The sequence below is a fragment of the Aegilops tauschii genome, chromosome 7 (assembly GCF_002575655.3).
Source record: "Aegilops tauschii subsp. strangulata cultivar AL8/78 chromosome 7, Aet v6.0, whole genome shotgun sequence".
Classification (NCBI taxonomy): Eukaryota; Viridiplantae; Streptophyta; class Magnoliopsida; order Poales; family Poaceae; genus Aegilops; species Aegilops tauschii.
Window position 1 is genome coordinate 546,047,711 of NC_053041.3, and position 14,000 is coordinate 546,061,710.

At 53.4% G+C, this 14,000-nt stretch overlaps 1 protein-coding gene across 1 annotated transcript; it reads right to left on the reverse strand.

Annotated features, from left to right (window-relative positions):
- Window positions 1-8,912: 8,912 nt before the first annotated feature.
- Window positions 8,913-11,175, reverse strand: LOC109775515 (xyloglucan endotransglucosylase protein 7). The gene is made up of 3 exons (XM_020334255.4): window positions 10,770-11,175; window positions 9,602-9,795; window positions 8,913-9,501 (listed from the first exon to the last, which is right to left on the reverse strand). Exons 1-3 carry the CDS (start codon window positions 11,070-11,072, stop codon window positions 9,084-9,086), a joined length of 915 nt encoding a protein of 304 aa, XP_020189844.1. The 5' UTR covers window positions 11,073-11,175; the 3' UTR covers window positions 8,913-9,083.
- Window positions 11,176-14,000: the final 2,825 nt, after the last annotated feature.

The following is a 14,000-nucleotide window of genomic DNA, read 5'->3' on the forward strand; positions in this document are numbered from 1 at the left end:
GCGGTGAAGAAGAAGACAGCCGCCCCCTCTTCGTCCACGCGTGTCCAGACACCACCTCCTTCTCCTCCTCCGGCGGATGTTGATACGGAGGTTACTTTCGATTATGGATCCCTCAGCCCGAGGAGGAAGAGGAAAACAGCAGAGGAGGAGGCGGACGACGAGTAAGTATCTGGTTCCTTTTCGTTATCTCTGCCTTCTCAATCTGTGTTGCTCGTCTTGACTTGTCTTCGTCTTTGCAGGGACGTGAAGACGCTGGCCCAGAGAGTGAAGAGGGCCAAGGTCTCGGCGGGTGGCCAGCCCCCAGTTGGTACTTCGAGGGCGCCACTTGTGGTGTTGAGCAGCCCGGACAGCAGCCCCCGGCATAGCCCCCAGCGTAAGTTCATCACTCTTCCCCCGTCGACATGTGTTAGGGGCACGACACTTTGGTGCTGACCTTGCCAGGTATGCAGGAGGAGAGCAGCAGCAGGAGGAGCCACAGAGGGCTACTCCCAACACGCCGCCCCCATCGACCGCGCCGCCCCGAGGGGCGTCCCTGGCAAGGGCGCCAGGCACCGAGCCCACGCACATGGAGGAGGAGGAGGAGAACTTGGGCGCCAGCGGCTTTGCCTTGACGCCAATATTGGCGGGGAGGGGACTTCCATTTCCTAGCCGGGTACTGGCACAGGTAAGTCGTTTGTCGTTCGTCCCTGCTTCTTTTTCTTTCCGGCTCTTGGTCCTGGCCTTGCCTCACCCCCTTCTTCGGCGTCCAGATTCCTCCTCGGTGAACCCAGAGGACGTGGACGCCGTCATTGAGGACGTCGCCAAGGCCGACGAGGCAACGCCGAGAAGATCGCCACCGAGCAGGCCACCAAGGGCGCTGCCGAGGACGCCGCCAAGGGTCCTACCGGGGAGGCCGGCAAGGCTGCCGCTGAGGAGACCGGCAAGGAGCCTACCGGAGAGGCCGACGGGGCCGCTGCCGAGGAGGAGGAGGAGGTAGCTGATGACCAGCCTTCCTCTTCTGCTGCTTCCGGCTCCGGCAAGTACCTGAGGGTGAGCAACGACTTGTTCGTCCACCTTCCAGGCGCGTCGAGCAGCAGGACACCCGTTGAGGGAGAGGTGTTCGACGATGAAGTGCTTGCCGCTGCCGGGCTTGAAGTCGTCGACGAGCCGATCGTTGGTGGCGACGGTTCACAGGAAGAGCGGCTCCTCCACGCCATGGGCGCCAGCTTCCGGAAGCTCCAGGCGCTCCACCGCGCCTGCCTGGACAAGGCTAAGTCTAGGACGGCGGTGGTGGAGAAGGCGGAGGCGGACCTCCAGAAGCGCGTTGCCGAGACGCAGGACCGGTTCCACGAGGCCCACAAGGAGCTCAAGGCTGCCCAGGGCGAGCTGGCCAAGCGCGACGTGGAGCTCACCATGAAGCTCGCCGGCGTCGAGAAAGCTCAAGAGATGGCAAGGAACTTGGCCGCGTCCGCCGAAGCCGCCCGGACCCAGCACGAGGCCGCGCTGAACTCCCAGGAGGAGGACCTCGCTGCACGCGAGGAGAAGCTTGCCGCCATGCTTCGCGGCAAGGATGTAGAGGTGGAGAAGCTTGTCTTGCAGCGTACCAGTGAGCTGGAGCAGAGGCACAAAGAGGCACTCAATGCCCAGGCCCAGGTTCACGCCGGCAAGGTGGAGGAGTTGGAGGCGGAGCGCGACGGGCTGAAGGAGCAGGCCCTGAAGCTGTCCCAGGAGAAGGACACGCTTAACAGTGCCTTGACAGAGGCGCAGGGCGCGGTCGTCAGCAAGGCTGGGGAGCTCTCCGGGGCTAACAGCTCCATCAAAGACCTCAAGCTGAAGCTGGTGGGTCTCGAGAAGGTGCTGTCGGAGGCCAAAACCCGAGAGGGGACCCTGGCCAAGGAGCTGGAGGCCGAGAAGAAGTTGCGGAAGAACGAGGGCCTCAACTTCGCGGATCACGTGGAGGGCGAGAACCGTTGGCTCGATCGCCTCGCCACCGTCGCCAACCAGGCCGCCGCACAGCTGGCCATCATGGGGATGCCGGACGTGAGGTATGTCCCAGAGCGGAGCGTGAGCGCCAATTGCAGCCTGACCATGTTCTTTGAGAAGGTCGTCGGCGCTCTGGAGCGGCTCCACGCCAACCGGGCGGCCTCACTGGCCGACGAGTCCCGGAGGCTTTGCCAGGGTGCCATGACCAAGGTTCTCACCAAGGTGGCGCACTGGTACCCCGACCTCGACTTCGGCGCCGCGCTGGAGAGCTTGCCAGAGGGTACTGACCTTGCGCCGCTCAGGGAGCACATCAAGCCCATCATTAGCCGAGTCGGCGAAATTCAGAGGGTGGAGGGCCAGCGTCGGGATTAGGCACCCCGTTCTTTATCGCCGCTGCAGATTCACAACCAAGACAATCGCTATCTCTAGTTAGAACCGCAGCAACAATTCGATGTAATATAACTCTGCAGCACTTTCAGTATTATGCATGTTATTTTCCTGTTCGATTTTTCTGTGTGTTCACCCTACGTTAATTGGGTAGGTTCACCGGCGCGTAAACCCAGGGCGGCGTCTTGGGGACGGATCCCCATTGGCCTGCCGGGTGTGCTTGCTGCCGGGCAAACCACCTTGCCGCCCTTAGCGCGGCCGCCCGAATTGTCGAGCTTGACTCGAGTCAGAATCGGGAGCGTTGCCAGGCACGGAAGGCTACCCCGCCACTCTCGACGCGGCCGCTTGAGCTGTTGAGCGGACTCGAAACAAGACAAGGGCGTTGGGAATCGCGGGAGGGCCCCCATGCATGCAGGTTTCTCACACATAGGCAAAATCTCCGAGGACGATAACCTTATAGAAAGAAGGAAATAACTCAAAGCTCTGAATGGCTTAGCTTTTCTGTCGCCGCGCCGGCGTCGTTCTTCCGGCCGCCTTCTTCTCAGGAGCCAAGGGCGATGAAGAACCGCTAGGTTAGCTACTAGGCCAGATTCTCACAACTACGCATGCCCCCTGCCTGGCGCGCCAAAGATGTCAGTGTGGAACGACACCTATGGGATCACAAGAATCTCTACTACGGTTGCCGGGGCACGGGGTTGCGAGAAGAGCAGGGTTAGTAGCCAGCACAAGGATCGTTTACCCAGATTCGGGCCGCGAGGATGCGTAAAACCCTAGTCCTGCTTTGGTGGGTGTATTTCAGAGAGTTCTTGAGCTCTCGAACTAGCTGTGGTCAGTGCGTGGTTCGAAAGAGCTGAATCCTTCTCCAGTATGCCATGGGCCTCCTTTTATAGTCAAAAGGGGCTGCCACAGTGGCACACAGGAGGTGGAAAGGCGTACAGTGCCCTGAGCTTATCGCTCGTATTACAGGACAAGACGCATTTAATGCGTAGCTTAGGTGTCCCCTTGCTTTATTAGGGACGGGGGTGAGGCCCATCCCGTCCGTCGCCGCTCCTCCTCGCTTTGACACGCGCCCTGGCCAGTGAGGCGTGTGGTGCCATGTAGGCAGGCAGGCAGCTGAGGTGGCGTAGTGGCGGAGCCTTCACGAAGATCTGCATGCCGCCACGCTGGTGCTCGATGAGTTGGCCTGGGAGCTGCATGTTGCCACGCAGGTGCCCGCCCAGCTGGTTGGGCTGGCAGCTGCATGTGAACGGCGGTGGAAGTTTGGTTGGCGTGGGCCTGGTGGTGGCCCTGCTGGCGTGCTTGGTGAGGGCCTTGCCGGGTGGCCCGGCAAGGGTCTTGCCGTGGCGCGCTGTCGTCCCCGGCAAGGGCCTTGCCGGGGGTCTGGTGGTCTTCCTCGGCAAGGATCTTGCCGAGGATCGTCGTCTTCTAATCCTCATCTGATCTTGAATATGTCTTCACAAACATCTGCATGCCACCAAGGAGGTGCCTCCCAAGCCCTGGCCCAACGTGGATGATGGCGTCGGGGACCGTGCGCTCAAGGGTGGCTCGCTCTGTTGGTGTGGGGCGAGCTGCCCCGGCAAGGATCTTGCCGGGGCTGCTGAGGCTGCCCCGACAAGGGTCTTGCCGGGGGAACCTGCTTCGTCCCTTTGCTCTTTGTGGTCTTGGCCTTAGCGTTGCTCTTATTATCTTGGGCTTTGGTCTTACATTGGCGCACCTCCCCTGTTTTGCTTGGCGTGACCGTAGGCGCGGCTCCGACTGCCCGTGCACAGGTATAGGGGTACAAAAACGCACCCTTCTTTTTGTACACCGACATATGTGAACGTAGAGCTTATCACACCCGATCATCACGTGGTGTCTCAGCACGAAGAACTGTCGCGACGGTGCATACTCAGGGAGAACACTTGTACATTGAAATTTAGTGAGAGATCATCTTATAATGCTACCGTCGATCTAAGCAAAATAAGATGCATAAAGGATAAACATCACATGCAATCAATATAAGTGATATGATATGGCCATCATCATCTTGTGCCTTTGATCTCCATCTCCAAAGCACCGTCTAGGTTACTTATGCAAACCCACGGGGGATATCTAGAATCACTTTCGGCTACTAGATCGAGCACCAGTGATTTCGTATCCGATCAAAATCTTGGCTAATTGATCGAAGTGGGATCGCAAAAACGTGTCAATAATGACAACGCTGGGCGAAAAGGCTAAAGACTTTCTTGGTTGTGACAGAACCACTTATCTTTCGCCCACCATTGTCACCGGCGCGACACCTTGATCTCCATCGAAGCATCGTTGTTGTCTCGCCAACGATTGCTTCTACGACTATCGCTACCGCTTAGTGATAAAGTAAAGCAATTACACGGCGATTGCATTTCATACAATAAAGCGACAACCATATGGCTCCTGCCAGTTGCCGATAACTCCGTTACAAAACATGATTATCTCATACAATAAAATTTAGCATCATGTCTTGACCATATCACATCACAACATGCCCTGCAAAAACAAGTTAGACGTCATCTACTTTGTTGTTGCAAGTTTTACGTGGCTGCTACGGGCTGAGCAAGAACCGTTCTTACCTACGCATCAAAACCACAACGATATTTCGTCAAGTATCTGTTGTTTTAACCTTCACAAGGACCGGGCGTAGCCACACTCGATTCAACTAAAGTTGGAGAAACTGACACCCGCCAGCCACCTGTATGCGAAGCACGTCGGTAGAATCAGTCTCGCGTAAGCGTACGCGTAATGTCGGTCCGGGCCGCTTCATCCAACAATACCGCCGAATCAAAGTATGATATGCTGGTAAGCAGTATGACTTGTATCTCCCACAACTCACTTGTGTTCTACTCGTGCATATAACATCTACCCATAAACCTGGCTCGGATGCCACTGTTGGGGAACGTAGTAATTTAAAAAAAATCCTACGCACACGCAAGATCATGGTGATGCATAGCAACGAGAGGGGAGAGTGTCGTCCACGTACCCTCGTAGACCGTAAGCGGAAGCGTTATGACAACGCCGTTGATGTAGTCGTACGTCTTCACGATCCGACCGATCCAAGTACCGAACGCACGGCACCTTCGAGTTCAGCACACGTTCAGCTCGGTGACGTCCCACGAACTCACGATCCATCAGAGCTTCGAGGGAGAGTTCCGTCAGCACGACGGCGTGATGACGGTGATGATGATGCTACCGACGCAGGGCTTCGCCTAAACACTACAACGATATGACCGAGGTGGATTATGGTGGAGGGGGGCACCGCACATGGCTAAAAGATCAATGATCAACTTGTGTGTCTATGGGGTGCCCCCTGGCCACGTATATAAAGGAGTGGAGGAGGGGGGAGGGCCGGCCTAGCTATGGCGCGCCCTGGAGGAGTCCTACTCCCACCGGGAGTAGGATTCCCCCCTTCCAAGTAGTAGGAGTAGGAGAGAAGGAAGGGGAAGAGAGAAGAGAAGGAAGGAGGGGGCGCTGCCCCTCCCCCTAGTCCAATTCGGACTAGGCCTTGGGGGGCGCGGCCTGCCCTAGGTAGCCCCTCTCTCTCTCTCCCCTAAAGCCCAATAAGGCCCATATATTCCCCGGCGAATTCCCGTAACTCTCCGGTATTCCGATAAATACCCGAATCACTCGGAACCTTTCCGATGTCCGAATGTAGTCGTCCAATATATCGATCTTTATGTCTCGACCATTTCGAGACTCCTCGTCTTGTCCCTGATCTCATTCGGGACTCCGAACTACCTTCGGTACATCAAAACACATAAACTCGTAATACCAATCGTCACCAAACGTTAAGCGTGCGGACCCTACGGGTTCGAGAACTATGTAGACATGACCGAGACTCATCTCCGGTCAATAACCAATAGCGGAACCAGGATTCTCATATTGGATCCTACATATTCTACGAAGATCTTTATCGGTCAAACCGCATAACAACATATGTTGTTCCCTTTGTCATCGGTATGTTACTTGCCCGAGATTCGATCGTCGGTATCTCAATACCTAGTTCAATCTCGTTACCGGCAAGTCTCTTTACTCGTTCCGTAATGCATCATCCCGCAACTAACTCATTAGTCACATTGCTTGCAAGGCTTATAGTGATGTGCATTACCGAGAGGGCCCAGAGATACCTCTCCGACAATCGGAGTGATAAATCCTAATCTCGATCTATGCCAACGCAACAAGTACCATCGGAGACACCTGTAGAGCATCTTTATAATCACCCAGTTACGTTGTGACGTTTGGTAGCACACAAAGTGTTCCTCTGCTATTCGGGAGTTGCATAATCTCATAGTCATAGGAACATGTATAAGTCATGAAGAAAGCAATAGCAACATACTAAACGATCAAGTGCTAAGCTAACGGAATGGGTCAAGTCAATCACATCATTCTCTAATGATGTGATCCCGTTAATCAAATGACAACTCATGTCTATGCCTAGGAAACTCAACCATCTTTGATTCAATGAGCTAGTCAAGTAGAGGCATACTAGTGACACTCTGTTTGTCTATGTATTCACACATGTACTAAGTTTCCGGTTAATACAATTCTAGCATGAATAATAAACATTTATCATGATATAAGGAAATATAAATAACAACTTTATTATTGCTTCTAGGGCATATTTCCTTCACCAGGTAGGATCCTAGGGGAAAACCTGTGGGTTAGGGCCCACTCAAAAGAAACACCGTTGGAACGATTTTTCAAAAGAGAAATAATGCACCAGAATGATTATAAAGAATATGATCCACCGAAAGCTTGAATTGGGTTCACCGGAGAAGAAAACGAAATGGAGAATGACGACTAGAAACTCCTAAACATCTTCACGAGGAATTCACCAGATGAAACATGAAACAAAAGGATGATGAGACTTCACACGATAAACTGGATACTTGATTCGAGATTTCAGACTCCGTGAAGAAAAAGGGCGTGAGGGTGGGAAAAGAAAACCAACTTGGGACGGGGAAAACGACGCCGTTGAGAAAGATGAGAGTTGATCTTGCAAAATATGAAGAGGGTAAGTGAAACACACCGGTTGAAAAATAGCTAAGATCGCAAAGATCGAGAAATACCCGCATGATCCTAAAGAAAATTTTAAAGGGAAAGAGGAGTAGAATCAAAACACCTACGTCACAATTCCTCACTAGAGCGACAAGGGGATAAGGAGTAAAAGAATTCCTACTATCCGATATAACTAGACTGCTACACTTACGGATATGTGCTACGGATTTATTCTTAGAGCAACTCCAACGCGGCGACCCATTTCATCCGCGCGTGTCTGTTTGGGACGGCGCAGACAGAAAAGTCGGCCCAACGCGTCGACTCAAACGGACGCGCTCCGCTTTTCGTCCGCCTGCCGACCCATTCCCGGCCCATTTTTGAGCCACATTTGCGTCGGCGCGGACACGAGGCGGACGCGCGCGGCGCCCGCCTACTCCTTCCCCTGGCCCGCCAGTTGGTGGCAGCCCCTCCACCAGCTTTGGAGGTATTCAAGGTCCAACACGATGGCAAGTCCTTCAACCTCTTGCATTGTTGGAGAGTCATCAAAGATGAGGAGAAATTCAAGGCGCAATATGCCGCCCTCATGTCGCGTGGGGGGAAGAAGGTCGTGGAGGAGGTTGGGGACGGCGAGAAGCCACGGCCGCGGGGGAAGACCAACCCCAAGAAGGAAGACAAGTGGGAGGACATGATGACCAGGAAGGACTCAAGGGAGGAGAATCGCCGGCAGGACAAGGAAGAACAAATGAACGTCTTCATGGAGATCCAAAGGAGGAGGTTTGAAATGGAGGCGGAGAAACAAACAAGGATGCTTGAGATGGAGGCGGAGAAGCAAGCCAAGATGTTAGAGATCAGGGCCGCCAATGCCAAGATCAAGGCGAAAGAAATGGCTCTTGCTAAAATGATGACGGTGGTGGAGACCATGAAGGTGGATCTCAACACCGTGTCGCCAAGGAAGAGGCTGTGGTTCGAGAAGATGCGGTCCGACATGCTTAAGTTCGACGACGAGTGACCTATGGCGGTGAGCGCCATCCTTTTTTGTATGTCGTCAAGTGTGCTGGCATGACCACGGCCGCGACGGTGTGGTCGAACTTCCGCCCCTTTTTGTGTGCTGGCATGTGTGCCGGCCGCTGGCAAGTGCACCAGCTGAACTGTGTGGTGTTTTTCTAAAGCTGGCATTGTATGCCGGTGTTGGCATGGAGCCGGCGTTGGCATCGAGCCGGCATGAACTTCGGGCGACGACATGACCGTTGGCATGATCTATGACCGTAGACCTTTTTCAAAATTTACGTGCGGATATGGAATGGGTGGCGGCCGTTGGGCGCACTGCCAACCAAATCTTAAAGAGGATGGACGCCGAGCGGGCAGTCCACCCAAACGGACAAAAAACAGATAAAAGCATCGTCCGTTTGAATCGGCGCGTTGGAGTTGCTCTTACGGACTGAAGCGTCGTCCGTGAAAACAATCTGTAGAAAGCTTCCGTTAGTGTAGCATTTTTGGTAGCCGCCGTAGTCACGAGTGGGAAAGAAAAAAGCAAAGGGGGCAAACACAGGATAAAAACAAGAAACTGCGACCTACAATTGTCCGATCATGTTTTTCCACAGACGAAACTGAAGCTCTTTTAATTCTGCTGGTAGCAAATCCAATCCCTGCAAACGAGTCACAGACAAAGCGTACTCTCTCTACCGCCTACGCTACGCATGAACGAATTGATGGGCGCCATCAGATCAGATCCTGCCGATGGGGATGATGCACTCGGTGGGGAACGCGTGGGGGTACCGCTTCCGGTCGGCGCAGTAGTCGTAGGTCATGTAGTTCATGCGCACCCAGTTGAGCGTCATCCAGCTCCACCAGTCCAGCCGCTGCGCCATCCACGACGACGCCGACGACGGCAGGTGGTCGCCGCCGCACCGCGCGGGCGACGCCCCGCCTTGCCAGACGCAGGCGCTGGTCGCGTCGAACCGCCGGTACGCGGCCACGAACGGCGCCTCCGACCAGTCCGTCTTGACGCGGCCGCCCTGCGTCGCCCACTCCTCGGCGTTCCAGATGCTGGCGAAGACGTGCACCGGCTGCCGCGTCGGGAACGGCACCCCGTTCGCCTCGTTGTTCTTGAACACCCGGATCGGCGTCCCGTCGATGTACAGACTGTAACGAACCACAATCAATCAGCAAGATCATGTCAGAGAACTCAGGATGGAGAGATGAACCATTGACGACGATGGTGCTGTGGAGAAGGGATCCGTACATGATGTTGAGCGGGTTCCAGAGGATAGAGTAGGTGTGGAAGTCGGCGGTGGGGTCGAACCAGAGCACGAACTGCTGCTCCCGCTCGCCCTTGCCGTCGCTGAAGATGTTGGTGTGCAGGATGTAGGGCTCGCCGCTCACGTTGCCCAGGAACTCGAAGTCCACCTCGTCGTGCCGCGCGCCACCCGTGCAGATCTGCATGCAATGTCGATCTTCATTCTTAGTTATATAAAATGGAATGCAGATAAGATTTAAACGTGGACGCCATGACTACATATTATGCTCAAAGGGGCAGAATAATTCCAGATTCTGTCGCCTGAAGAATACAGACTTCAGATTATATCTCCTCAAGAATACAGTATTCAGATGGTGTTTAGTCGGCCTTGGTGGAAACCACGTCTGAGAAAAACCTGGCTCGTTCACCATGATTAGATATGCTCGAGAAAATTATTGTTTTTCCCTCCTCAAAACGGCAGAATAATTTCAGATTTTGTCTCCTGAATAATGCAGAATCCAGACTCTATCTCACATTATCCAGATGGTGTCTAGTCGGCCTTAGTTGAATTCACGTCTAAGACAGACCTGGCTAGTTCGCCATGAACGTTTCTTAAATGCAATTCATGACTTAATTAAGCCACTGTACATCTGCAAGGACGATGCTCTCACTTTTTTCACCTCAAAAGAAAATGAAATGCTCTCGTATCCTTATGTACATACACACAATAAGTGTAGTAGATCTGTGGTGCTACTGGTACAACTTCACCCCCGTTCATTGCAAAAACCCAATTTAATCCATCAATTACTAACACATTTATGCGTCAACTAGTACAAAATCCACTGCAGTTGGGCGTCAGTTAACCTCTGAATTCACACTTGTTTCCTCCGGGGACTACGTTAATGTGCTCGAGAGACAAATGCAGGGGACCAACAAGACATTTTTCACCTTAATGTGCTCGAGATTTTTTACCGTTTGCTTTCTGAATCAAAAATCACTCTACGAATGACGAGTGTCGAACTCGTGTGGGTACTGGGTAGGTGTTGTCTGAACTCTGAACAGTGTCAACCTTTTTTTTACTCCGGTTAACGAAATGGGCAATGCCGGTTAACTGGGCAGACGGAAACGAGAAGGAAAATGCAGTCGACCAGCAGGGAGATCCATGTACACTTACGTAGAAGGAGGTGATGGTCCCGGCGGACTCGCCGGCGACGAGCCTGATGTCGAGATCGAACCGCCCGAAGAGGTACCGGTCCTTGGACTCCAGCCTGGACCCGGTCTCCCGGTCCAGCGCCAGCTCCACCACCCGGCCGTCGTCGAAGAAGCGCGCATTGCGCTTCCCCCACACGGCGTCGAAGTCCCGGTGCAGGCTCCGGCTCCGGCCGGCCTCCACGGCGGCCGCCGCCCCCGTCGCCCCTACGGCCAAGGTCACGGCCACGGCCACGGCCAGCAGCCGCCAGAGAGAGCCGCTCAGCATCTCCGCGAAACCTTCTCCTGTGAAATTTTGAAATGGGGTGGCGATCTTCGGCGAGATGTCGCGAGAAAGTGAGAGGAGGGGGGCGACGGGGGCTCGTGAGCAATTTATGGGCACCGTCGTGGTTGCTTTCGCCAAGTGCCAGCGGGTGCGGGGACGGGGCGGGCCGGCATGGGCGCCGCTTTTATGTGGCCACGGCCGTGTGACCGGGACGTCGTGTCTCGGCAACACGACGGGGCTACAGAGTCGACGGCAGCGGGGATCGGATCCGTGGGACGTGCTGTGTGCTCGTGGCTGTATGGGTCGCGCTGGCTGATCTCTCCGGCAGCCGGCAGGTACTACGACGTGGCTGCTGTACGATACGACGTGGCAGTCGCGTAAATGATACTCGTATCTTTCACGGTGGCGTGCTGAAAACGGGCCGGCGGGCGGGGAGGGTGCATGACTGAGATGAGTGCGCGGCACGAAGCGAACGGGGGATGTGATCACGGCGGGCCGGCCGTGGCCGGTCGGTTCGGGGATTTGAATGCGAATATCAACTCGGCTGGGTCGACCGAGCTGTGGCAAGCATTTACGTGCGCGGTGTAGGAGTAGCCGGCTGGACGCCCGTCGACGGCGATCCGCGGGAACGGCGTAGGCTAGGGACCTCGCGTGCGTGGTGCTACGGCACCTTTCACATGCCTGCTCCACCGTACCTTGTTCTTGATTATTGACCTCAAAAGGGCGAAAGTTCCTTTCTACCCCCGAGCTGGGGTGAACAGTAACTCAAAAACCATATTTAAAATGTTTTGAAAAAATAATTTTCTAATGGAAAACTTTGACAAATGTTCTAAGAGCTTGCAAAATTTCATTAAGTAAGTCGTGGGAAAACAATGCTTTCAAAAGTAGCATTTTCATTGTATCAATTTTTTTCCATGACTTTCACAAATGTGATGTCATGAAAGTTTGCAAGTTCTTAAAATATTTGTCAAAGTTTTTTATAAAAACAATTCAGATTTTTTTTAACATTTTAAAAATATTTTTTGGTTTTACGGTTCACCCAAGCTCATTTGAACACAGGTGCAAAAACTTAACGTCCTCGAAAGGGCTTCTTCCTCTTTTGTGTGACAGCGGGCATGCGTGGCTAGTTTGTCATTACAGGCCAGATGAAACGGCGATCGATCGTGACAATGCCAAAATATGTCCAAATCCTACCCTGTGTACCCGCAAAAAAAATACTACACTATGTAATGTTTACTAGGTGCTGACGTCAGAAAAAATGTTTACTAGTAGATGCTATGTAACCTTCAAAAAAATTTACCTAAGAGCATCTCCAATGACGACTCGCAAAATTTCTCCCGCATCTGTCCGCAGGCAGGGGGACCAGTCCGTGCACACGGATGCGGAAGGCCGCCATCCAACGCTATCCAGTATGTCTCCGCCAGTAAATTCAAATTCAAATTTACTCCGATCTACATAGTGCGCCGGATCACATCAGTGTCGGATCGCATGCGCAATCGCAACAAAAAAAGACAAATATGCTTAGTTTTTACATGCCCGAATCCAAAAGAACATCAGTCCGATAGTCCATGTAATTTTCTGCCATGTCGGACCGGCAATCCCAACCATTTGCTCCCCAATCAAGGTGTTGCCGTCGCCACTGGATAGACAACCTCCACGCTCGCGTCCGCGTCCGCCTCCGCCGCGTCCTCATTGTCCGCCGCCGTCAACTGATCTTTCTGCCGCTGCAACATCTGGTAGCGGACGGATGGCACGGACATTCTTGTGTCAGCATCCAAAGAGTCCACATTCAAGGTCGACATCTTAGCGTCCTCCGCATAGGCGGCGATTTTCACCCTCGTTTCCTTGAGCGCGGCCTTCCTCTCTTTGAGCTTGAACTTCTTGTTCGTAGCCTCCATCAACAATTTGAACCTCTCCGCCTTTTTCTTCTTCTTAATGTATGAGCGCTTCACGCATGCCTCCTTCTTCTTCGCCAAGATGTCCTCAAACCTCTCCGTCAGCTTGGCCGCCGCATCTTCTAGCTACGCCCTCTCCTCCTCCCACTTCTTCCCCCGTAAATTTCTTCTGACCTTTTTCAGCAGTTCTTGGGTTGGGTTGGTAGGGTCACTGGTTTCTTCCTCGGTGGCTTGGGCAGTGGTCTTGGCTATGAAAAGGTTCCACTTCGGTTGCCATTCAACTTCAACCAACAATGCATGACGGTGAAGGACTTCTTCTTCAACTTCTTGTACACCAAACAAGCACGAGTACGCTACAAAGTGAAACATTGTGAACAATGTATATCCGGCTAGTGATCAACAAGACTAAGGATATCAAGCTAGTGAGCAACAAACAATGCATGTCTGGCTAGTGATCAACAGAACTATGCATATCCGGCTAGTGGTCAACAAAACTATACATCTCCGGCTAGTGAGTAAAAAAAAATGCATGTCCAGCTAGTGATCAACAAAACCAAGCATTGGCGGCTAGTGAGCAACAAAACAATGCATGTCTGGCTAGTGATCAACTTACTTGCTCGGTGATTTGTGCACCGCCAGGCCACCGTGCAATGAGATGCTTCAAGTGCCCATAATACTTGGACACGACCTCTTGGATGGTGTACCATCGATGGTTGAGGGACTTCCATTCACGGTTGCGGATGACCGTGTCGGAGTAGGGCGCGAAATGCTTGTGTTCATGGAACCATATGTGAATGTTACTCCAAAATGTTGTGCCCTTTTGCTCCGTGCCATGGACAGGTTCGAGGCTAGTGATCAACCGAACAACTCGTCCTCCCTCATGTTGAAGTTTTCTCCTCTACACTTCTTCTTCGGATTGCCGGTTGTACCATCCGGATAATCGTCCTCGCCGTCCTCCTCCTCCTCCCCCTCTGGCTGCTGCTGTCCGACGGCCCAGTGCTACTGTTGCCGTGTGCCATCGCTGGTCTGGGTGTAG

Excerpts from the sequence above, each read along its gene's own strand:
- LOC109775515 (XM_020334255.4), bottom strand. The coding sequence starts at position 11,072 with ATGCTGAGCGGCTCTCTCTGGCGGCTGCTGGCCGTGGCCGTGGCCGTG. Across the intron at positions 9,796-10,769 it reads GGACCATCACCTCCTTCTAC|ATCTGCACGGGTGGCGCGCG; the intron begins GTAAGTGTACAT and ends CATTGCATGCAG. Across the intron at positions 9,502-9,601 it reads TGGAACCCGCTCAACATCAT|TCTGTACATCGACGGGACGC; the intron begins GTACGGATCCCT and ends GGTTCGTTACAG.